General features: G+C 54.9%; 2 protein-coding genes across 2 annotated transcripts in view; one reads left to right on the top strand and one right to left on the bottom strand.

Annotated features, from left to right (window-relative positions):
- HK1 (hexokinase 1) overlaps positions 1-5199 on the top strand; it is a 62253-nt gene extending 57054 nt beyond the window's left edge. Inside the window, exons 16-18 of the mRNA XM_059662504.1 lie at positions 203-358; positions 2569-2802; positions 4320-5199. Of these exons, the coding sequence (XP_059518487.1) occupies positions 203-358; positions 2569-2802; positions 4320-4464 (535 nt within the window). The 3' untranslated portion in view covers positions 4465-5199. The remainder of the gene's footprint in view (positions 1-202; positions 359-2568; positions 2803-4319) is intronic.
- Positions 5200-11150: 5951 nt separating this feature from the next.
- Positions 11151-21095, bottom strand: TACR2 (tachykinin receptor 2). Its single transcript, XM_059662503.1, has 4 exons — positions 20041-21095; positions 15060-15254; positions 12582-12735; positions 11151-11351 (listed from the first exon to the last, which is right to left on the bottom strand). Exons 1-4 carry the CDS (start codon positions 20430-20432, stop codon positions 11151-11153), a joined length of 942 nt encoding a protein of 313 aa, XP_059518486.1. The 5' UTR covers positions 20433-21095.
- Positions 21096-25000: the final 3905 nt, after the last annotated feature.

Below are 25000 nucleotides of genomic sequence, written 5' to 3'. Positions count from 1 at the left end.
CACTTAGACACGCGTGCTGGTGGTTTCATTTCTGATCCCGGGGAGGGTTAAGGATGCCTCAGTCCTTCCTGGCTTCACACTCTGCCTCTGCTGGGGGCACAGGGCTCGGGGTGCAGGTTGGTGATGCCCTTGACGGGCAGTCAGACACCCAGGGTGACTGTGAGACCGAAGGCTTCGCAGAGACACCCTCCTCCTGTTGCAGGTATGAGAAGATGATCAGCGGCATGTACCTGGGTGAAATTGTTCGCAACATCTTGCTTGACTTCACCAAGAAGGGATTCCTCTTCCGAGGGAAGATCTCTGAGCCACTGAAGACTCAGGGCATCTTTCAGACCAAGTATCTCTCTCAGATTGAGAGGTGAGTGGGGACGGGCTTTCCTGAAGGGCCTGTTCGAGGTCGACCTGGCCACGGGGTCACCAGGCACCATTTGTGAGATTTCTTTTCTCCTGCCATTTTATTATAAATGACTTATCTTTTATTTATCCTTTATGTTGGGGCATGATATTTGTTTGAAATTATGTGTGTAAATAGGTTATATGGACTCAATTTCAGGATAGTGAAGATGCATTACAGATATCTGTGTTGCAGGGACGTTGAGTCCTATAGAGCCCAGCACCACTGGTCCAGCCCCACCCTCATGCCATCTGAGTGGCAGCTGGGATCGAATAGCTTGCCCACCCGGTGTGCATGCCCCACAGCAAGCTGCCTCTGCCTTCCTCCCATTTTTCTCATATAAGCATTTCATCTCTGCTTTGCCATCTTTCATGGTGAGAGAAGGTGAAAGTGGTCTGCAAAAGCAAAAAAACAAAACAAAAAAATAAAAAAAAACAGGTGTGCAAAAACTACCTGTTTTTGCAGTGGTCACAATAGCAACTCTAGTATTGGCTCTGCCGGGGCCTGCTCACTGCTTTCCCCGACGCCTGCATAGCGGGGGAGGAAACTTTCCCCTACCCTCCTCGGTTCTCTTTTCTTGTCTAATAATTAAGTGTACATGACACAGATAAACAAGACAACATAAACTTCACTACGTATGTATGAATGGGAACTCCACATACATGAGAAGGTCAGAAACAAAAAGTTACCATGAGGTATATGAGAAATCATAAAGAAAAAATTGCCAAATTTTACAAATAGCTTCTATAAGTTAAAAAAAAAAATCAGTAATCAAACTCATAAGGCAAACAACAAGCATTTGAACAAAGGAAACCATTTGCATTGTATGTGATGAGATGCAGAGTGTGGCACCGTTAACAAGAGCTCGATCAGGTCTGGTCTTGAGATCTGCTCTGTCCCCCTGGCTGTGTGCTCTGAGTGAGTTACTCGGTTTCTCCTGGGCTCAGTTTCCTCATCTCAAAAATGGGAATGATGTTACATGTATTGGTTGGTCTGTATGAAGAGGAAACGTGTATGTAATGTGTGTAAAGCACCTGTCACACAGTAAGTCCTCACACAGGGCTGGCTGCTCTTATCACCGTCATTGTCATCATCATCTCTTTCAATTTAATAAGAATGAGACAAATATCCCAGGAGAATAAGTCTTGACATAATAGTTAGTCCCTATGGCCAATAAACAAATGAAAAAAAAATAAAAAAGGTCATCCTCACTAATAGAGAAGAATGCAAGTGAAACCAGAGCGTGACGCCATTCTTACCAAATTGTCAGATGTTTTAAAAAGTGACCCTTTCCCTGGGGGACAAGGACAGCCAAGCACTGTGGGGCAGAGGGAGTAAAGTGATGCAACTTTCTGAAAGGCACTGGGCCATATATAGCAAAGATTTATAAATAGGAAACGTCATTAGGATGCTACTTCCGTCCTGGCTGGTGGCCCAATGGTTAGAGCGTCGGCCCATGCACCAAAAGGTCTCAGGTTTGATGCTCAGTCAGGGGCATGTGCTGCCTGGGTTGCAGATTCTATCCCTGGTCCCTGGGGTGCGTGCTGAAGGCATCCACTCGATGTGTCTCTCTCTCAAACAGATATTTCTCTCTCTCTCTCCCGCCCACCCTCCCTCCCCCTCTCTCTAAAAAATCAATGGAAAAAATATCCTTGGGTGAGGTTTAACAGACAAACAAACAAAAAGTATGCTACTTCATAATAGCAGAAAATTAGAAAATTATAAAAAACTTAAATTTCTTTAAACTGGCTAAATAAGTTTGGTGTATCCCAGAATGGAATGCTTAGGTAAGAAGGTGGGAAATTGCTCAGACGTGTGAAGTAGGAAAAAAGCAATAAAGAAAACCACACATAAAGGACAAGCCCGTGGTGCATATGAACAAAGACATTGTTTAAAGATAATTCAGAAAAAAATAGGTTGGGAATGTTAATAGCATTTCCCCCAGTGTTGGGATTGTGGATGGCTTTCATTTTCCAATATTTATTTCTTGAGATTTGCCAGATTTTCTACAATTTAACAGGTAGTACTTTGGGGGAATTATTTAAAAATTTACAAATAAATGTTACTTGGATGGGGAAAAGCCCCCATGACCTATTCACGGGTAAGTACAGTGAGTGGGCCCCCGGCTGCTCTCGTGGGTCCTGCTTCATGCAGCCTCCTGCTCGTTCCCACAGTGACCGCTTGGCGCTGCTCCAGGTCCGGGCCATCCTGCAGCAGCTGGGCCTGAACAGCACCTGCGACGACAGTATCCTCGTCAAGACCGTGTGCGGGGTGGTGTCCAGGAGGGCTGCGCAGCTGTGTGGTGCAGGCATGGCTGCCGTGGTGGATAAGATCCGAGAAAACAGAGGGCTGGACCGTCTCGACGTGACTGTGGGGGTGGATGGAACGCTCTACAAGCTTCATCCGCAGTGAGTGGGGCTTCCGGTTGGGATGGGCAGAGCTCCCTGGGCTGCGAGGTCCTTTGATGGTTATGGGGCATCGGGATGTGAGTCCCACCAGGAAAATGCCTCACCTGACGGCTGTGCGCTCAGGGACTGGGGCTGAGCTGGGATGAGGTCGTGGGCTGCTCTGAAGTTTAACTGAGAGAGGCAGATTAGCGCTTTACCTGGCCAGCTTACACCAGGTCGTGGCGTGTCCCTCTCCCCGCTCCTCCTGGGCCCATTTAGGTCGGGTGGAGTCCAGGTAGGGAGCAGGAAAGGAGGGAGAGAGGGGTGTGGGCCGCCCCATCAGCCTGGGTAGCTGCAGCCCGGCCAGGAGGCTATTTGGTAAGTGGGGAGAGGGAGTGAAGGAAAGGGGGAGGAGGGCTCATTGTCTTGTTCATCTGCGAAATCAGCTTGTCAGGCGACACAGGAGTCGTGTTGGCTCTGGGCTCGTAGCAGGGAGGGGCCTGGGGAGGAACTTCTTTCGGTCAAGTGCCCGACACCTCATCTGCTATTGTGCCAAGCGCGTCCCAAAACTTGGCTCTTGTGAATAGTGACCAATAACTCGCTGTCTGAACTCTTGGACACTTTTGCCCGCGAAGAGAGGAGAGTGCCATTAATAATTACACTGACCCATCCCAGCGACGCCCGGCCATAAGGCCACCCTACTTAACAGCAACGCTACCCAACTCATCGTGGGCACTTCCCGCTTCCCTCATGGCCTGGCTGGGGATGGACCGGTCTGTCTGGCTCCATCCCCGCTTTCGTCTCTCCACCTTAATAGCCACCCTCTTCCTCACCTGAGGTAGCACCCAGGTGTGGTTTAGAGCTAGGCTTTGGAGCCATACACACCTGGATTTGGTCCTGGCACCATCCTTTGGAAGCCGTGTTTGGTTGCTCAGTCTTGCCAAGTCTCACCTTCCTCATGGGATAATGGCTGCTGGCAGGACTGGAAATTATGTCTGTAAAGTGTAGGTAAATGGTAGGTGTTCCGCAAAGAGCAGTCCATGTGACCTCTGAGAGCCCCTGTGTCCTGAGCATCCTCAGTCTGGTCTGTCTCATTTTCAACAAAAAATGCAAGAACGTCGAGTCACCTCTCATTTAGAGATTCTCCTTCACTTGCAGGCCTCCCCTGTTGGCTTCTGGTGCTGGGCTGTAGCTGGTGACGGGCTGGGGGTCCGAGGGCTACTGTGGGCAGGTGATTTCCTGCGTGGAGGCCCTCTGGGAACCTCAGGGTGTGTCTTTGAGGACAGGCGTGTCTCAGTGTATTATTCATGCCCTGGCCCTTGTATGCCGCACAGGGTAGTTTGGTTTTGATTCTCAGCTGAGAATTGTAATCATAGGATTGCCTGTAAATCCACCTGCCACTCTCAATAAGCCACAGCTGCTGCTAAGCAGCCCCTCCTGTCTTGTTTGCCCTCATTATTAGAGTCCTTTGGCATCTTCAGGTGGGCCCAGCATCTCTTTTCATCTCACCCTACCTACCCTTTTCTTCTCTTTTTTAGCTTCTCCAGAATCATGCACCAAACCGTGAAGGAACTGTCACCAAAGTGTAATGTGTCCTTCCTCCTGTCCGAAGATGGCAGCGGCAAGGGGGCTGCCCTCATCACGGCAGTGGGCGTCCGGCTCCGGAACGAAACGGGCAGCTAAGAGCCCCGGACCCCAGCCTGCTGCCCTTCCAACACTTACTTCTCTCTCCAAGCAGCGACCCCTCCGCCCCCCAATCTCCCAGCGAGTGGAGCTGGGAGACGCCAGCACCAGAGCCCGCCACTGCCACAGCGGGAGGAGAGCAAAGCCGACCACGGGCGCCTAGCGTAGGGTACAGAATCGAGTGTGTGCTGTTGATAATACCTCTCACCTCCCGGCCCTCCGCACCTCCCTGCCACTCTGCATGAGTTGATTTCACCCTGGCCGTCTGTTCCCCACGTGTGAAGTGTCGTGGCGTCCATTCTAATTTATGCATTCGTCCAACATTATTTATTGGCCTGAGATGACAAGTCACACCATCCGACAGGCCTCATGGGCGTCTGCGGCCCTTCCTTGGGGACGAGCCCCCGTGTGAAATGTATTATCACCAGCAGACACTGCCTGCGCTCCGCCCAGGGGCGCTCGCCGCCTCCTCCCGTCCCAGCACCCACTGCTGGCCTCCCAGGGTTCCCGTCCGGGCGTGTCCGTGCCACTGGGTTGTGTGTCTGTGGACCTGGTCGTAGCCACGTTGTGACTGTCCTGCATTCTGTCTGGGGGGGGGAGGTGCGCGGTCCTGTGGCAAAGTGTCTTGTCTCCTCTGTGAAAGGAACCAACCAACAAAACAGTGCCCTCATTGGAATGTCCCTTCGCTTCTGTGAGCCATGTCGTATGACCTAGTAAACTTTGTACCAGTTCAAAGACCTGAGTGATGCTTGATGGCCGGGGACCGGGGAGGACATGGAGCGGCAGAAACCAAACCCTGGGGATTTTTGTGGCTGCCTGGTCAGGGGGGACTGAGGTGAAGATCGCGCGCGTTAGCCCCCGCCTTCCTCTGGGCTCCTGAGGACTCTCCCTGCTGCGTCAGGGCTAGCCTCTCCCCGGGTCTCCCAGCCCCTGCTCCAGCCCCGGGGTCCTGCCCTCTGTCCTCCTGCAGCCCCCGTCCCAGGTAAAGGGGTGCCCTCTGTCCTGCAGCCCCCGTCCCAGGTAAAGGGGTGCCCTCTGTCCCCCTGCAGCCCCCGTCCCAGGTAAAGGGGTGCCCTCTGTCCTGCAGCCCCCGTCCCAGGTAAAGGGGTGCCCTCTGTCCTCCTGCAGCCCCCGTCCCAGGTAAAGGGGTGCCCTCTGTCCCCCTGCAGCCCCCGTCCCAGGTAAAGGGGTGCCCTCTGTCCTGCAGCCCCCGTCCCAGGTAAAGGGGTGCCCTCTGTCCCCCTGCAGCCCCCGTCCCAGGTAAAGGGGTGCCCTCTGTCCTGCAGCCCCCGTCCCAGGTAAAGGGGTGCCCTCTGTCCTCCTGCAGCCCCCGTCCCAGGTAAAGGGGTGCCCTCTGTCCTGCAGCCCCCGTCCCAGGTAAAGGGGTGCCCTCTGTCCTGCAGCCCCCGTCCCAGGTAAAGGGGTGCCCTCTGTCCTCCTGCAGCCCCCGTCCCAGGTAAAGGGGTGCCCTCTGTCCTGCAGCCCCCGTCCCAGGTAAAGGGGTGCCCTCTGTCCTCCTGCAGCCCCCGTCCCAGGTAAAGGGGTGCCCTCTGTCCTCCTGCAGCCTGGCCTCCTCACTTGCTGTGGGAACAAGGAAAAAAGTCCACTTGGCTTCCCAGGGCTGTCTGGGTTTAAAGAGAGGCCGGGCCATATCCGCCTCCCCTGCCACCCCCAAGCAGATCTGCCTTCGGCACCTTCTCTGCCAACTCTGACATCCAGAGGATGGCGGACCGAGGCCCAACGCAGATGAAGTCCTGCAGCAGCCTGGGCACAGGGTGGCTGCACTCTCCCCTCCCCCACCTGACATTAACCCCTTCTGCAGGAGCCTGGCCCTTAGCTGACCCTTGCATCCCTACCCCTCCTCAGCCATGAGGCCGCTGTTCCATTTTGGATCCTCCCACAGCCCGTCCCTTCGGAGGATCCCACATCAGTCCGCATTCTGGTGCCTGTAACGGGTGCCACGCGAGCCTCCCAAGCCATGGCTACAGCTCTGGGTGCCCCCCCCGCCAGGACAGGTGGCCGCCCCAGGACTGACCGCATGCTCCCTTGGTGTGGTGAGACCAGCCCCTTTATTGGGCAGTGCCGATGCCTGTGCACAGTGATCTTTATGGAGACACAACATTAATCCTGGTGCTTCTGCAGGGACCCTGCGGCATAGAGGGTGAGTTGGCAAGCAGGGGGAGGGCGGGGGGGGGGTGCCCTTGGGCCAGGCCTGGAGCTGTCTGGGCGTCGGGACCGTTGGTGGTTTCTGGCTGCCACCTTCTTGCTGTGGAAGTGGGGGTGAGAGTTGTGTTGCTGATTGCGGGCGCCATTCATGTAAAACGGCCGGCATGCTAGTAACAAAGACCATGGCTGCTGTCTATTAAGCGCTTAACCTGTGCTTGGCCTGGCAGCTTGTAGGCACCACTTCCGCCATCCTCACCGCACACCGCCACGGGGGGAGGAGGAGCCGAGGGTCAGAGTGACTTGTCGGAGGCAACACGGCTGGCTCCCTTTGCCTCCTATTTACTCCCCAGTTTTCAATTCCTTTGACTCTTTACCACCATCTCTACTGGGCCGGATCCGAGTTCTTAGATGCTGAGGCAGAGAGGCCTCGATTGACTCACACCAGGTAGGTGCTGCTTTGCAAAACAAGCACCTTCGGACCTTCTTTTCGCCGGAGAAGAATCAGTGTCTTGTTGGGTGCTGCCCACAGGTGAGTTTTGTTTTGTTTACCCAACATTTATAAACATGTGGGCCGAATGCAGCCAGTCCGGAAGCCTCACACACTTGGATTTCTGGCTTCTCTGGATTTAGAAGAGCTGGCAGCAATGAGCTCCCATCACCACGTGGCAGCATTTGTCCAGAGCCGATCAGCTACTGTCCTCTTTGGAGACCTGTGTCCTCTCATTTGCCACAGTCCCCACTATTCCTTGTTACCCCAACCCTGGAAGCCAATGGCCTTTTATCGTCATATTGGCAGTTCTCCTTTTATACTGGGTCCAATTTACACATGATGTTGTATGCCCAGGAAGGCGTCTGAGCTTGCCCCTGGATTAGATGTGTTAGCTCAGACTGTCTTCCTTGGCTCCTATTGGGTCCCCCGAAGCACTGAGAGGGAAGGCTGGGTCCCCTTAAAGTCAGCATCTGCTGTAGAGTTCCCAGACCTGTCTTGTTTTTCCATCCACGTACTGAAGGGTGAGGCATGGGCCAGATTTTCACATCTCGTCTCTTGACCTGCTGCTTCTCAGAGGGTGTCAGCCTCACCCTGCAGCCAGGCACAAGGCTTCAGGATTCAGTAAGCACCCCATCTGGGGGACCCCCAGCCTGCCCACTGGTAGCCTCAGATGGGGCCACATCCCCACTAATGAATAAAGTCTCTTTAGTGTGACACCTGTTGACCCTCCTGGAGAGAGAGGGCGTGTGAGTCAGCTCCATCTTATCCTCCTCGGTTGGCGTGACCCATGGGCAGCAACGGAAAGCGATCCGGAATCCAGAGCGAAACCTGGGGGGATGGAGGGCAGCTGGAGCAGGGGGTGAGGGGACAGTGGCAGGAGCTGTCGTGTGGCGCCCCCCACCTCCAGGAGCCCAGCTTCCCTTGAGGAAAGTCACTGCCTCACTCCCAGGAGCCCTATCTTTAGGAGACACGGTCCTTAGTAGATTCGATTTTTTGAAATAGCCAGGAGTAATCGGAAGCTAAGTCTAGTGATGGAAGTGGGTGACCGAGCCGAAGGACACCACTTGTTATAACCAACAGACAAAAAGAAACCAAGTATAAACTATATAGAAACAACAGGTTTTCTTGTTTGGCCTGTTCACTGACTTGTAAAGGAATGTTCATAGGAGTCTTAAAAAATTGGGGCTTTGGCAATGTTGGGTGGAATAAGGGTGCTCTCCCAAGAAAACATACACTTGGAACTATGAAGTTTGGGTACGTTTGCATAAAAAAAAAAAACTCTCTCCTCGGCATCACTGAGATGTAACTAGAGATTCACATACAAGTTAGGGATAAGAGGAAGCCGGTCGGGAGTGGAGGAAATGGGCTGGCGTATAGCGAGCACTGGCCTGTCGGGGAGGAAGAGAAATAGACGAGACCCTGCGTGACTGCCGAGAAGGGGAGAGAACTACTGTCTGCCCCCAGGAACCACACGCTTCCATGGTCCAGAAGAGCAGGTCTGACTTTCGCTCCTTGCCTTGTGGCTCTACAAGACTCCACGGTGCGGCCCAACAAATGCCTTTACTGAGGGCGCTTAGTGGCCTCTGCGCCTCGCACCCACGCTCAGCACGTCCCCGCCTGACTAACCATCACCCTCCCCACACCCCTTCCTCATCGTCCTCCGCATCTCAGTTCCTGACAACTGACGACTCCATCCTTGTCCTTCCGGTTGGTTATTCAGGCCAAGAACCTGGGAGTCACCCTTGATCTCCTCTCGCAGGCCACCTCCCCTCCATCCACTCTGTTGGCTTTGCCTTAGCAATATCCAGACTCAGCACGTCTCACCCCAGTCTAAACCCACCGTCGTCGCCTGGATTACTGCGCTAGCCTAACCATCGTCTCCCTCTTTCCCCTTGCCGCGCTGTGGTCCGCTTCCGGCACAGCTGCCAGGCTGATTCTTTGCAAAGGGACGTCAGAGCGTGTCTCCTGGGCTCAGCCCCCCAGGGCTCCCCAGGTCAGAGTACCAGCCAAGTCCTTCCCTTGACCTCAAGGCCTTTGCCTTGGCTGTTCCCTCTGCCTAGAACTCTTCCCAGACGGTCCGCTCAACCTTCAAGTCTTTGCTCAAAAGACTCCTCCAGAAGGCCTACCCTGACCACCCTGTGAAACTGTACCCCATGCCCACTACCTCCCCCAGCCCTTCCTATCCTCCTTACCCAGCTCTCATTTCTTCTCTTTTCTGTGGGACTTCCCACCTCATGCCTCATGTACTCACTATGTCTGCTTGTCTGGCCCCTCACTAGAATGTCAGCTCCCGGAGGAAAGGAGCGTTGTCTCTGTTCACCGGTGTCTCCTAAGCGCCGGGAGCAGTGCCAGGCACACACAGCCCCTTGGGGTCATATTCTCCACAAAGGTCCCTGCCAGGAGCACCGGTGTCATCAAACACTGAATGACTCCGAACTTGTCTCAGGAACTGGTCTCAGGGGAGGTGGCCTGCGAGAGGAGATCAAGGGTGACTCCCAGGTTCTTGGCCGGAATAACCGGAAGGACAAGGATGGAGTCCCTTGGGGAAGCAGAGCCCTGGCGACTGTGTCCTCGGGTAGCAGACACTGTGCTGGTGGCCCCTCGTGTGACAGTCCGTCCCCAAGTTCTGCAAGCTGCATGCAAGAGAGATGTGTTGTGGGGGGATAAGATTACAGGTCTTGGAGAGACATGGATGCTGGCTCCGTTGCTTGCTGTGTGAGTTTAGGAAAAAAGTCATCTTTTCTGAGACTCAGTTTCCTCATCTGTAAAATGGGAATGAACACCTCGCTCCCTCTATTATCTGCTTACCTTGCAGGAGACAATTGAGGGTTCTGGCACCCATTGAACACTCAAAACACTGTATAGTTTTCTCACGTCCTTCTGGCCTTCCCCAGGTGGGCAGGATGTCTGAACAGCAAAGACCCTAATGGCTTGAGTGGCTTGGACATGTGGGCAGGGAGGTGACAAAAAGGCATGAGCAAAGAGGACCAGGGCTAACCTTGCCCCTATCACTCTCGGCTAAGGTCAGTGTCCACCTCTCAGCTCCTCTGGCCCGACCCCACCTTCGGGGTTCCTGAGGCTGCATGGCCTGCTCTGCAAGCAGGGCTCCTGGGTGCGGGGGTTTCTGCCTGGCCCAGCTCCTCCCACCTCTCCAAGTGCCCAGAGCAAATGCCAGCCCGTCTCTGCGGCTCTGCTTCCTCAGCAGCACACAGTGGGGAGAACCAGGTGGAGTCAGGGAGGACCGAGGCCGTGGCTCCATCCTCCCTGGCCGTCTCTGCCAAAGTCACATCCCAGCTGCCCCCAACACCCCTCAAGGGCAGGAAATGCGCCGTGATCTTCCCAGGGAGCAGGCTGCCCCTCCGCCAGGCTCGGCTCTGGGTCTCCGATCGCGTGCTCCCCACTGCTTGGTGCTCTCCTCACCCAAGGACCGTCCTTGGTTCTTCTCATTGCAGGAGCTCTTAAAGGGCCAGAGCAGCCCTGCCGGCATGGCTCAGTGGTTGAGCGTCGACCTAGTCACGGTTCGATTCCTGGTCAGGGCACGTGCCCAGGTTGTGGGCTCAATCCCCTGTGTGGGGTGTGCAGGAAGCAGCCAATCAATGATTCTCTCTCATCATTGATGTTTCTATCTCTCTTTCTCCCTCTTTGAAAACAATAAAAATATATTTTTTAAAAATGTCAGAACAGATGAAGTCTTTTACTTGGCTCCTTCCTTCCTCCCTCTCTGTCTGTCCTTCTGCCTCTCTGCTTCTCCCCTTCCTTCCATCTCTCGGTCCCTCCCTCTCCTGGTTCCAGATGTAACCTCAGAAGAGAGAGCAGGAGCAGGCACGTGGTGAGAACAAGGGGGCAAGGCTTTGGGGAGGAGGCGGGCTCACACCAGGAGGAGGGTGCTGTGGGCTCACTGTGAGGATGGCAATCCCATGGGGATTAGGGGGCACAAGGACACAGGGCACAGGCTCAAGCTGCTCAGGGAAGGCCAGACAGGGCCCGGCCTTGGGGCCCTGAGGGCTGAGGAGAGGGGCCGGATGAGGACTCACCTGCGGTTGAGGCAGCAGTAGATGATGGGATTGTACATGGTGGAGCTCATGGCCAGCCAGAAGAGCGCCAGGTAGACCTGCTGAATGAACTTGTGGCAGTAGATGTCCTCCTGGAAGTTGCCCAGGATGAAGTAGAGGTGGTAGGGCAGCCAGCAGATGGCAAACGTCACCACCACCACCACCATGGTCTTCACAAACTGTGCGGGGAAAGGCTTAGGTCACCCCTCACCTGGAAGTCCCGAGCTCCCATCCTCCCCGGGGCGGGGTGGGGTGCCCCTCTTGCCAGCCTGGGAAGCCCTCAGCAAGCAGGTCCTGTCTACCTCGATGGCCTCAGTCCCCTGGGGCACCCGCTGCTCACTCCGGGGCCCTCCGTGTAGGGCTTCTGCTCAGCCTGGTCCCTCTGCCCACCCTGTTGTCTTTCCTTTGAAGTCCTCACTCCCCGAATCCCAACTCAGTGGCCACTTCCTTTAACAGGTGCCCTGGATCCCTTGTGGATGAGACTCACTCCTAACCCCATCCTTTGGGAGTCCCTATGCCAGCTATGGGTCTCCAGTCCCGCTGCCCTCCCTGGGGACTGTGTCTGCCACAGCCCTTCTGTCCATAGGTATGAGGCTCCAACCTGGGACCCCAGCCTGTGCCCAGGGCCCAGCTGACACACACCCCCTCCCATGGCTGGCTTCAGCAGGTGCCCTTGAGCACGGCCCAGTACCCCATGAGGGATGGAAGACAGGCCCGGGCTGGCAAATGGAGACTAGCTCTCCATGCGGAGGAACACCCACATGGTGCCCTATATCCAACCATCTCCCCGAATTGCCCTGAAAATGTCCAAATAGTAGATGAGAAGTCGAGACTTGGACCTGATGCACGACGTGACTAACCTGTCACCTGCCTGCTTGCCTCACAGGAAGCGGGCAAGGCAAGGATGGCTCTGAGCCGGCACCAGGATCTCTGGGGGCCTGCGTGGGAGGGAGGAGGGGGAACACTGGCCCTTCCTTTGGAAATTGAAGGCGGATGATGTGGCCGGGCGGCAGCCCAACCTCCGTGACCTCTGAGGGCTGCAGTTCCAGCACCAGAGAATTCTGTGATCCTCGCAAGGAGCCTCCCGTCGTTCTGCGGGACTTCCTAAATTCAACATTCTGCTGACTCAGCGGTGCAAGATTTTACTGTCATTCTAAGGTGCTTGGAGGCCTCTGGAATTCTGTGGGGCTTCAGGATTTCCCGATTTTCCTAACATTCTGGGAAGTTCCTTTAACGTTGTGTTTAGCTAGAGACCAAGGGCAAGTCGGCCTGCCCTGGAAGAACGAATTCAGGCTCCGGCCAGGACTTGTGGCTCCTGCGCTCCGCGGCGCCCCCCTGAGGGCGGGCCTGGAGCCCAGAAGAGCGGCCGCGGGGCCGCCCCTCCCCATCCATCCCCCCAAGCAGCCCACCTTCTTCTTGGCCTGCAGGTACTGGGAGTTGGCGCCGTGAGCATGGTACCCGGGCACCCCGCGTCTCCACAGCGTGAAGCCGATGACGCTGTAGGCGAAGAACATCACCCCGAGGGGCAGGAAGTAGATGAGGGCGATCACGGCGAGGTGGTACCTGGAGGGAGAGCCAAGGGCCTGGGCACCGCTGGTACGGGGGCGACTTCGGCCTCCGCCAGCCCTCAGTCCCCAGGACCCCGCGGGCGCCCCTGAGCTGCCCTCGGGTCGCCCCTGGCGCCCCCCCACCCCCCCAGGCCTTAGTTTAAGGAGGATAAATAAAATAAATAAATAAATAAATAAATAAATAAATAAATAAATAAATAAGGCAACGTCAGCCAGCACCTGCCCACAGGGGTCTCTCCGGCTGCAGGAGGGAACCAGTGCTAGCCCTGCGGCCGCCCGTGATAGACAAGCACCAAAAAGGGAGTCGGTGGAAAGGAAGAAGTTAGCCAAGTCATACATTTGTTTAAAACTTAAAATGTCATTAAGCACAAAGGAGGAAGTAAACTTACTTATCCGCCCCCATCGCTACTCACAGTTCGGAATCTCTCCTTCCAGAACCACATGTGTGTACAAGTGTTGCCTGAATCGTGGGTGTGCACCAGCCCCAGGGAGCAGGTGCTCGTACCCTGCCTTCCACTGGCCCTTCTCAGGGAGGGGAGGCCGGCGATAACGTGGACACCGCCGCCTCCCAGTGGCCAGTCCCGGAATAGTCTGCTCTCCATCCCTCCCTGAGCCAGAAAACGGGAACCCGTCACTACGGACGGCTTTGCAGCAGGGAGTCCTTCTGAGAAGGGGGGTGCAGGGTAGGGACGAGACCCCAGGCAGGGCCTGCCCTCGAAACTCAACAGTCCCCAGGAACAGGCTTCTCAGAGGAATGGCGCCTTCACCAATACTGAGGCCACAGCGCCGCCCTCTTCTGGCGGGTGCCCTGGCAGATGGGGACCAGGAAGGGGCGGTGTTGGAGGGCAGGTGTTAGAGGAGGCAGGAACGGGGCTGTGTTGATGGTGACCTGGCAGCCCTCAGCTCAGATCCTCATGTTTCGGGCAGCTGGGTCCTTGTCGGACTAAACCTGCCACCTCCAGGTTTGTGGTCGTTTGGCCCCTATTTATGCCGCCACATACTGAGGCGCCACTTCCGCGACAGGCATGGTGCTGGGGCTTCTGGGCGTTTTCTCCTATGTGCTCACAACAGCCCTTGGACAAGGTCCTTCCACTAATAATCCCCATTTGAGAGAGAAGGAGCCAAAGACTCAGAGAGGATAAGTGACTACGAAGGGTCTTCCAGCAGCAGGGACAGAGTAGGGCTCCAAGCCCTCAACCAGTTCTCCATCCTCTACAACCCACCATGCCACGCTTGGGCGTCAGGAAGCCCCGCCATGAGGACTAGGCATATGGAGGCCCTGGAGGGGAAGGGCTGACCCGGGACACACAGCAGCTGGACCACCCTGAGGTTGGTTTACTCCCCGCCCCCCAGAGCCCTTGGCGCCCACCTCAGCACAGACAGGCACCAGGCATCCCCCCAAATCATCCGGCTGCATCCCCTGCCCTTCCTTCCTGCCTCAATACCCTGACCCGTGTGGCCCGAGCTTTTACAGTGCCCTCCCCCAAACACAGACCTGCACACACATTCCTGACCGTACCTGTGTGCACACACACGCCCACAAGCACACCCACACACGTATATACAAATGCTCACAGACATGAGTGGGGCAGCGCACCTGCACACGCAGCGTCACATGCACATGTGCACGCATCCATATTCTCGTTTAAGGGCACACACCCTGAAGGGGCAGAGTGGGGCCAGGGGGAGACTGGGCTTGAGGCAGGACCACCTGTGTTTAGCTCCTTCCTTCACCACTTACTAGCTGAATGGTCTTGGGCACATTACTTAGTTTATTTATTTATTTTTATTTTTTAAAAAATATATTTTATTCATTGTTTCCAGAGAGGAAGGGAGAGAAATAGAGAGTTAGAAACATTGATGAGAGAGAAACATCGATCAGCTGCCTCCTGCACACTCCCTACTGGGGATGTGCCCGCAACCAAGGTACATGCCCTTGACCGGAATCGAACCCGGGACCCTTCAGTCCGCAGTCCGACGCTCTATCCACTGAGCCAAACTGGTTAGGGCTCATTACTTAGTTTATTAGCGCCTCAGTTTCCTCATCTGAAAAATGGGAATAATAATAATACATATCCCATATTAAGAGAAGTAGATGAGTTCATATACGTAATATACTTAGAACAAGCCTGACACTTAGTACTTGATGTTACTTATAGTATACATGTGTACTCACATAATCCCAAGTACACTCACAGACACGTGTGTACACACATGCACACCCTATACATATGTACATGCATGGATGTACAAACACACAGATTGGCAGGTGTATGCACATGTACACACACCCACGCTTCCCCCACCCCCAGGCCTTACCAAAGGAGCACCTTGCCACCGTTGTCTTCGGGCCAGGCCACTACGCACTTGGTGGCTCCCTGGTCCATGATGATGGTGGAGTAGAAACACTGGGGAAAGGCGAGGGCCAGGGCCACCAGCCAGATGCCAGCAATAACCGCTCTGGTGCCAGGGGCTGAGAGCCGTGGCTGGAAGGGGTGGACGATGGCTATATACCTGTGAGCAAAGGACAGTATAAGCAGTGGGTGCCTTCCTGTCACACCAGCCCCTCCTGCTCCCCCACTGCAGGCCCACACCCTCAAGCCCCGTTCCCCACATGCTGCTGGTGACCTGCAGAGAGCCAGCGGGGCTGCTGGCTTTCCCACAGCCACCTGGCACACTGTGGCCTAAACCCCAGCCCAGACCCCCAGTACAACGCCTCCCTCTGAGAATGGACTTGCTCTCCGTGGCCACAAGAGAGCAGTGTGGCCATTTTGGAAGTCCATCTCCGGACATTTGTCTGAAGCTCAGCCCTAGGCCAGTCCCTCTTCTGTTCAGAAACCTGAGCAGAGCCAACAGTCCCCTGGACAGAGCCCACAGTAGCGCTGCCGCCAGCGTTCTGCAATGGTGGAAACGCTCTCTATATGCACTGTCCTGTTCGGGCAGTTTTAATTAGAATTTAAATAGGCACATATGGCCACAGCTACGTTATCGGACAGCACAGGCCCAAACCTTTAAACGTGGCATTCAATGCCCTCTGCACGTGGCCAGTGCACTGTCCAGCACCTTCCCTGGCTCCCTCTGGTGGTGGAACAGCCTGCCTGTGTGACCCTCTGCGGGTATAGCACACAGGATTACGAAGACAATCAGTTACACTGAAATACCATCATTAAAATATAAAGTAAAGTTGGGGTATTATAGTAATATGTCCGCTTCTTTATCCATCCACTAAACAACAAGATCTACCAGCAGGTCTGGAAACTATGGTGATTTTGAAGTAGTGATTAATGAGTGTAGGCGATACTTTGAGATTTCTGCACAACAGAAGTACCTGTGATACCGGTATCTACTGGTGACAGTCCCAGGCCCTGCTGGAGTCCCAGCGAACCGTGGTGTGCTGCCTACATTGGTAACTGCGACCCCCCTCCAAATTCATGACCCCTCATTTCGCTCACAGTCCACGGTCACAGCTGGTGCACCTCTGGCCTAGATGACTATGGATCCAGCCCTGCCCACCCTGTGACACTGACCTTCTCCCTTGACTGTGGCCTGGCCCCGGGCCAGACCTACCCCTCCACAGCCCGGACCCAGGCCGAGTACCTTAGCAGGAGAAGTAGGCCGTGTTCCTCAAGGTTCATCTTTTTTTTTTTTGACCCTTCTGTCTTTTAAAAAATAATATATTATTTTTTGATTTCAGAGAGGAAGGGAGAGGGAGAGAGAGACAGAAACGTCAATGATGGCAGTGCCCTCGGTGGTCCCGGATCTGCCTCTTGCTTCAACAGTGTTTGGAGAGAACAGACCCAGGGACGCCCCTTCTTCCAGCCTCCGGCCACCCTCCTGCGTCTTACCAGTCACCACCGTCAGAAGCACCTCCGAGACCAGCCAGCACACCGTTTTGTTTGTTTGTTTTTCCTACCGTAACTCCTTATTGCCGAACAACCATGAGCTCCCAAATTCGTCAGAATTATTCCACCGAGGAGGAGGCTGTGGTCCACCGCCTGGCCAGCCTGCCTCTGCGGCCCCCACACCGCCCTCTCTCTGGGCTTCTATTTTGACTACAACGGTGTAGCTCTGGGGGGCGAGCGGGTCGGGCGGGGGCCACTCCTTCCCCGAGTTGGTGGAGGAGAAGCACAAGGGCCCTGAGCGTCTCTTAAAGCTGCAAAACAAGCACGGAGGCCGCATTCTCCTCCAGGACGGCCAGAAGCCGCCCAAAGTGAGTGGGCAAAACTCAGGACGCCATGGAGCCGCCCTGGCCTTGGAGAGGAACCGGAACCAGGCCCTTTGGATCTTCAGGCCCTGGTTCTACCCGCACAGACCTCTGTGACTTCCTGCAGAACCACTTCCGGGGTGAGGAGGTGAGGCTCATCAAGAAGATGGGCGACACCTGACTCACCTCCTCAAGCTGCTGCTCCCAGGCTGGGCTGGGCGGGGGGCTGGGCTGGGCGAGAGTCTCTTCGAACGGCTCACCCTCAAGCACAACTAGGAGCCTTTGGAGCCCAGAGGCCTTTGAGGGGCCCCTCTGCATCCACTGGGGTCTGGCTTTAACCTGAACCTTGCCCCAAAACCACTAGCCATTCTTTTAACACCCTGAAGCCCTCTCCCGTGCATTGGACCAAATAAAACAATAAAGTTTTTTGCAGCCAAAAAAAAAAAAAAAGATAAAGATAAAGAAAAAAAGAACAAGAAAAAGAAATCAATGATGAGAATCATTGATCGGCTGCCTCCTGCATGCCCCCTACTGGGTATCGAGCCCACAATCCAGGCATGGGCCTCAAACAAGAATTGAACTGTGACCTCCTGGTTCATGAATTGATGCTCAACCACAGAGCCACACTGGCTGGGGTCCTCAAGGTTCTTGAGGATTCTGCACCCCCATTGACGATGTAGGTGACCAGAGTCAGTGGGTGGGCTTAGGTGTCCTTCCTGCTCTAGGAGGTGGGGTGGGAGAGGAGGGCTTTTCTTCGTGGGCTATTACAGAGGAGCCGCCTGGGACAGAAGGACCGGCCTCACGTGTTATTTATTACTTATTTATTTGTTATTTATTATTTACTTGGCCCTTGCCCTGAGCTGTATGCCTTGAGGTCTGGGGCATGAAGTGATCAACCGACTGTGCCCAAGAGCATTTCCGCCCCGTCTTGGTGAGGACTCCTCCGTGCTGCTCCTCACGCCCCCCCAGGCATGCTCCTGCCGCAGGCTGTGGCTGCTGCTGCGCCTGCTGCCTGGAACATTCCTTCCCCAGAGCCCGGGAGGCTCTTCTCTCGCCTCCCTTCTGTCTGCTCAAATCCTACCCTCACAACCAGTCCAGTTCTGACGCCCCGTCTAACACTACAACCTGCCCCCACCCCAACACACACACCCTAGCACCTAGGGTTCCCGTTCCCCTTCCTAACATTCCCCATAGCCCTGCTGGAGTCCGGCGAACTGGGACTCCACATGCCATAGATAATTTATTTATGCATGCATTTATTATTTAACTTCTCACCAGGGCAGGCATTTTTCTCTGTTCTTCCCGCCCCCCTTCAATGCCCCGAACAGTATCTCTACATAGTAGGCATTGAACGTATGAATGACTGAAGAAATGAATGGACAAGTCTCCACTCTTACCACCCTGACCGGAGCCACCCTCCTCTCTCACCTGGATTACTATTCAACAGCCTCCTGCCTGGTCTCCTGGAAGTTTTAAAAAGGAAGTTTTTATGAGGTCATGATTTGGGGACTATTGTCTCCTATTGCTGTACAGTGGGGCCTTGACTTACGAGTGTCCCGACTAACGAGTTTTTTGAGATACCAGCTGTCTCTCAGCCCATTTTTTGCATTGAGTTGAGAGAGTAATTTGAGTTAACGAGCTCCTCAACGAGCTCCTTAACGAGCTCGGTCTCAGAACGAATTAAACTCATAAGTCAAGGCCCCACTGTATATTACCAATGCCTGAAATAGAGGACACACTCAAAATACTTGTTGAGTAAAAGGAAGAAAATCTTAGTGGGACTTTCAGTTATACCCGGGGGGTGTTTAGGGTCTTTTTTGTGGTGGTAGTGGTGTGTGTGTCTGGGTTCCGGTCACCCGGTCCTGCTCTTGACTTGCTGGCTGACCACAGGGGATCCTGAACATCTCTCTAGCCTCAGTTTCCCTGGATGAAAAATTAGAATGTGTGTCTAGACCAGCGGTTCTCAACCTGTGGGTCGCGACCCCTTTGGGGGTGGAACGACCCTTTCACAGGGGTCGCCTAAGACCATCGGAAAACACATATATAATTACATATTGTTTTTGTGATTAATCACTATGCTTTAATTATGTTCAATTTGTAACAATGAAAATACATCCTGCATATCAGATATTTACATTACGATTCATAACAGTAGCAACATTACAGTTATGAAGTAGCAACGAAAATAATTTTATGGTTGGGGTCACCACAACATGAGGAACTATATTAAAGGGTCGCGGCATTAGGAAGGTTGAGAACCACTGGTCTAGATGAATGGTCTTAAAACTTCCTTTTTGTTGTTAATTAGTAGATACAAATTTCTCAAATGAAGTCTTCAGAGAAACTAGAATAAAACAGCCAAGAGCAGAGAAGTGAGCTGCTGTAGGTGAGAGGTTGCTGGGGTAGCTGGGTTGGGCTGGGGAACCGTGAGCCGCATCAAACCGTCCTGACGAGGCATCTGCGTCACTGAGGGTCCAGGCTCCTACCCTGCCTCCCACACTTTCCTCTGTTTCTTTTTGTTTGTCTCAACCGCACTCCCCCAGGGGCACACAGTCCCCCTCTGCATTCACACCAGGCCCTGCTTGCCCCAGCGCCCACTTTACGAGGATCTCGTACCTGCCCACTGATCACTCCTCCATCCCGCCCCGAGCCCTTCAGCAGAAGTCAGCCTGCAGCCCCTGACAGCAGCCACGGGAAAATAATGGTCTCCGTGTAATGATATGCTAACTGCATGCAATATTAAATCCCTCCTCGTCTAATCTCTCTAGGAATAGGAAAACCGTATGAGCAATTTCCTTGTAACAGCAAAAGACAGACCCCACAGCGAAGAGCAACTGCAGAATAGAACACTCCAGAAAGTTCCTTAAACACTGCCACTCTTGCCCTGCCTTGAACAACCATCTGGTGTGAAGTTCTCCCTGAGTGTAGCCTTCACCGCACCTGCTTCAGCCCCACAGTCCCTGCCTTCCCGATGCGTAGGTTTGGATCATGACCAGGTTGGGAGGCAAGTCCCTGGGTTCAGTCACCAGCCCCGTCTGAGCCCCAGCAGCGTGAGCCGGCTCCCCCCAGCTTCCCCCAACCCCCTCCGCCTCTTGCCTGTCTGCGGCGATGGCGGTCATGGAGTAGATGCTGACGAACATGACCGTGACGGGGAAGAGGTTCTGGAAATAGCAGAAGGCGCGGCCGAAGTACCAGATGTTGTGGCTGGCGTAGACGAAGTTGAAGACAGCGTTGAAGGCGGCCATGCAGAGGTCGGCCAGGGCCAGGTTGACAATGAAGTAGTTGGTGACCGTGCGCATCCTCTGATGGGCCAGGATGATCCAGATGACCGTGGCGTTGCCCGTCACGGCCACCAGCACGAGGACCAGGTAGGCTGCGGCCCACAGGGCCAGCTGCCAGCCGGGCATGGAGAAGGTGGTGATGCCCGTGGTGTTGCTCTCAAGGCCAGAGGAGATGTTGGCATCAGTCTCCACAGTACAGGTCCCCATGGCTGCCTCTGGGTCTGGCTCCTCAGCTCCTTCCGCACCCTGGTGCCCTGCCCGGATATGCCATCGGAGAGAAATCCTTTGGGCGTGAGTATATGGGGGAGAGAGCAGTAGGTGCAAACCCAGGCACGTCAGGGAAAGCAGGGGTCACTCCCAAGTCTCAAGCAGAGATGAGTCCGGCTGAGGGAGAGCTGGTTCCAGAGCCATTGGCATTTCAGCTCCCCAGGTCCTGGCCAGACTTCTGCAATGGCAGCTGGAACTTGAGCGTCCGAGACACGGCTTCAGAGCAGGCGATGTCCTTGCAAATGATCAGTCAGTCACCGCTTCACTGCAGAGATGGAAAAACAGATTCCAAGAGGGGAGGTGACCATGTGACCATCCCAAGTCACTCAGTACGTTGGTGACAAGCCAGGACGCAAGCCCAGGTCCCCCCTAATATTATTCAGGAACCGGCCTGAGTCAGATGAGCACACAGCAGCAGTCTTCGATTCCACAGGTCAGCCGCTGTCCCCCCGGGCTTCGGGGTGCAGGCCGGGCTGCCAGCCCGCGGACCGCCGCCTTCCCCGCTGATCCCCCGTGCGGGGCGGCCGAGGGCCTTGGCAGAGGTGCTGCCTGCTCATGAGACGGGGCTCTGGCTCCCGCCCCTCGTCCCAACCCTGCGTGGATGGCCCAGCCCTGTCTCTTGAGGAAACACTCAGGACTGGTTGCCAGGAGGGAGAAGTGGGGGTGGCGGGGCGGGGGCTGGCATGCAGGGCACAGGCCTCGGTGGGGTGTTTATATTCAGCCCAGGCGAGGAGCTACATGTCGAGCGTGATTAGGAGCACGTACTTGGGAGCCAGACTGGGTGAGAGTCAGCCCCAGTGATGCCAGGCAAGTCTCTTCTGGGAACGTTGGCTTTCCCGGCTGAAAAGGATCGGGGGAAAGCGTCCACCTCACGGCACACAGCCGGTCCCTGAATAACGTTATTTTGTTCCGTGTTGTTTCATCATAACATTAATGAGACGCCGTAGGAATTTAATTCTGTTTATATCAGTTGGCTTATGGTAAAGCTGGTTTTATCATGCATCGTTTTGCTTAACGTCGCAGAAACTATCGATGATGTTAAATGAAGACTATTGTCTTTGTGAGTTTTAAATGAGATACTGTGTGTAAAGCCTGTTTAGCATAGGGGCCACCCTCCTACGCCCCCCTCAGAAGCTCGGGGCTCTGCAGGAAGGAGAAGACAGAACTCAAAGCATTTCTAACCAGTTCCTAAGTGATGCTAATGCTGCTGGCCCCGCGACCTCAGTTAACTCCTCTCAGAGGACGGAGGACAAGGTCAGGGCTCGCCCTCTCCCGTGAGTCCCGGAAGGACTGGCTGGGGCGGCTCTGGGTTTGCCCACGGGGATCTGCTCTTGGTTGTTGACTGTGTGCACGTGTGGGCGCTGAGCAGGGCAGCTAACTCCCAGGCAGCCGGAATTTGTCTGCTCACATACACCTGGGAGGCGGGGAGCGTGCCCCTCATTACGCAGAGGCGGGCTCTCTCACTAGCACCGGTGGCCGTGCTGCGCTGAGTGTGCGCTTGTGTCCTGGAACCCAGCCCTGCGCCTTGGGGAGGGTCTGCTCCCCGGTAGTCACGGGGCTCTTGGGACTCCTGGCACCCTCGTGAGCGTGTCGCCAGTCACAGAAGCCCATCATAGTACAAATTCCCCATCATCCTGCCACCGCCATTGCATATGTCACCGGGGTTCTATTTTGGAGCCATTAAACCTAAGAGCTATTATTCCCCCTTAAGCTATGTGTGCTTGCAGCTTTCCAGCTGTGTGCTGGTAGCTTCACGGAAGGTGAGGGTGGGGGGCCGCCCTGGACAAAGGGGTTACTTACTGACCAGCCTTGCTGCTTGGGGTGGACCTTCTGGGCCCATCGCTATACGACGCCCTTGAAGGCTAGTCTTTGTTAAAAAAGAGAAAAGGTCTGAATTCCTTTAGCTCCTGTGGGCACATGAAGACGCTGGTTTGCTCATGGAGGTTTGTGTGTGGGATGGCCCTTCCACCAGGAAGTGGAGGGGAAGGCTGACCCTCGGTTCTGCTGGGATTGGATGAGCTGATGGCGCACAGGGAGCCTCTAGAGCAGCGGTTCTCAACCTTGGCTGCACATGAGAATCACCTGGGAATCTTTTTAAAATCCTGGTTTCTGGGCCTCATCCTCCGGAAATTCTGTTTCTTTGTTACTAATGTTGTGGCCCCACCCCATAACAAAGAAACAGAATTTCCCGAGGATGAGGCCCAGAAATCAGGATTTTAGAAAGATTCCCAGGTGATTCTATGTGCAGCCAAGGTCGAGAACCACTGCTAGGAAGTGCCCCTGACTCAGAGCTTAGCGTGCAGGCTGTTTGTCAGGGATCCTCACCTGGGGAAGGGAGGAGGAAGCAGGAGTGGGTGGAGGAGGAAGTTGAGTTATGATGCGGTAAACAGAGCCTTGGACAGCCCGTGGGCCGCTCTGGACTAGAATTTTCCTTGAGAGTCACCTGGTGTTGGGCAAAGGTGGCCAGGCCTTACACTTCCACATGGATCACTGGGTGTGGGCTGCCCCGAGAAGGGGTGTGGCCTCGCACAGGGCAGCTCTCTGAGCTGAGACAATGGCTGAAGGAGGGGAGAGCGGAGCACTGTCTGCCTCGGGCTCTCCAGCATCCTGCAGGGAGCCCGGGGGCCCAGGTCAGTGTGCACCGGGCCGAGCAGCAGCCTCCCGGGACATGGGTGTGAGCTCGCCCGTGCTCCTCGCGATCTCTGTTCTTGTGGCTCTTGGGCTGGAGGCCTGAAGACTGGAGTTGAGAGCGGAGCTATCTTTTCAGGGGTTTGGAGGAGGAGAAGGTGGAGCAACTGCAGGGGTGAGGGAAGGAGACGGAGAGAAGAGGGGCTCCAGGAAGGCGTGTGGACTGGGTGCTTCTGCAGCGGTGTCTGAGGGAGGGCACTGCGGGGCTGGGCCACTCGGTTGTGACTTCAGAGAGTCACACAGCATCTCGGGCACTAGGCTGGGCAGGTCTGTGGGTCTCGTAGCCGCCACATGGCTCCCTGGGACTGGGCAGCATGAGGACCACGACAACACAGGGAGCTAGTTATTCAGCTAAAGGAATCGGGTGGAAGGATCAGTCTTCGTTCCTGCTTTTTAAAGGGTTACAATGTCCCTTCCTTCATGAAATAATGGTGATGGCAGGTGGGAGTTGGTCTGGTTTTCCTTTTCCTCTAAAATTGCTTACTGACTGGAATTAAAAGTTGGTGAGGCACAGGGTACCCTCCGTTAGGTTGTTGATATGCGATTGGTCCATGAAATTCAAGGACCCAGGAGCCCCAACCTAGTTCCTCATTTGGAGAAGAGGAGGGGGAGCCCCTCAGGGTGGAATGCCCGCCTGCCCAGGAGGTGAGGCCGTGCCCCTGATCGCTTCCCTCTGTCCTCCGCGGCCTTTACTGGTCTGTCTGCCTCCTCTCTCTTGGGACCCATCAAAGCCACCTCCCTGGATAGGGAGCTCCTCAGGGCCTGGACTGTGTCCTGTTTATGTCTGGTGCCCAGGAGAGCTGCCAGCACACCACGAGTGCCCTATAAATGTGGGTTGATTGAAAATGAATAACATTTAAAATATGACTCAGGGGTGAGGGACAGGGAATCTTATACATAGAATAGATATTATAGATCCGTATAGCTACTTACGTCTATATCTGACACAGATAGATGTGGAAGCCTTAAACTAATGAGACCAGCACTAATGATGGGATTTCAGGCAACTCTGAGTAGGCAGGGCAGTATAATACCTGGCACATTGGCACATAGTAGATACTCAATAAATGTCAGGTGAATAAGTGAATAACAAATGGTAAATGAAGTTTAAAATATCACCCTGCCAGGGGTGAAGGGAGTAGATCCTTGTTTTCCCAGGATCTGAAGCTTAAACTGAAATCACATGTCTTCCTAGGAAGGGTGGGGCTTTTGGCGGACACTGGGGTCTCTGGAGCGTTCCAGAACTTATTCCTCATGGATAGCCCCTTTGCCTCTAAGCTAGAGGGTTCCAGGTGGCCCCTTTAGGAGATGAGCCCTGCGCCCCCTGTCCCCTGGCCTGAGCGTCCGTGGCCCAGGATTTGGGACTTCAAAGGGAGGAGAGAACTGGCTTCGGCCCAGAGCAAGGGCTGCGGCTGACGCCGTTGTTAAACACTGAGTGTGCTGGGCCGCGCCGCCCCTGAAAGCCTGAAGTTCATCTGGCTGGAAAAGAGAGGCGGAGTGTTTACATCTGCTATGGTCCTGGTGTACACAGAGCTCAGAAGCGCTGAACACAAAACGCGTTCATTTCTCAGCATCAGGCTCCAGCAAAAGCTGCCCATTTATGGCAGGCGGAGGAGGAAGTAGGCGAGGCCGTCCTAGGAGGGGGCACCCCAACACCCGCCGGCTGGTTGGATAACTGGGGGTCATCCCAGAGACAGCCTGGGTGCAGACAGAGGGGACTTGGTGTCTGCCCAGGGCATTGGCAAATGTGGCAGCAAGCTCTGTGGGCGGATGAGGTGAGGCCAGGGGGTTGGTGAAGGGCCTGCCAAGCTCTGGGCCCT

This window comes from Myotis daubentonii, chromosome 13, assembly GCF_963259705.1.
Source record: "Myotis daubentonii chromosome 13, mMyoDau2.1, whole genome shotgun sequence".
Classification (NCBI taxonomy): Eukaryota; Metazoa; Chordata; class Mammalia; order Chiroptera; family Vespertilionidae; genus Myotis; species Myotis daubentonii.
The sequence above is the reverse complement of the archived record's forward strand: the minus strand, read 5'-3'. Positions and strand labels throughout refer to the sequence as shown.

Coding starts and splice junctions, on each gene's coding strand:
- TACR2 (XM_059662503.1), bottom strand. CDS start 20,432: ATGGGGACCTGTACTGTGGAGACTGATGCCAACATCTCCTCTGGCCTT. Junction 15,255..20,040: donor ACCGCCATCGCCGCAGACAG/GCAAGAGGCGGA, acceptor CTTTGCTCACAG/GTATATAGCCATCGTCCACC. Junction 12,736..15,059: donor GGTGGCAAGGTGCTCCTTTG/GTAAGGCCTGGG, acceptor CTCTCCCTCCAG/GTACCACCTCGCCGTGATCG.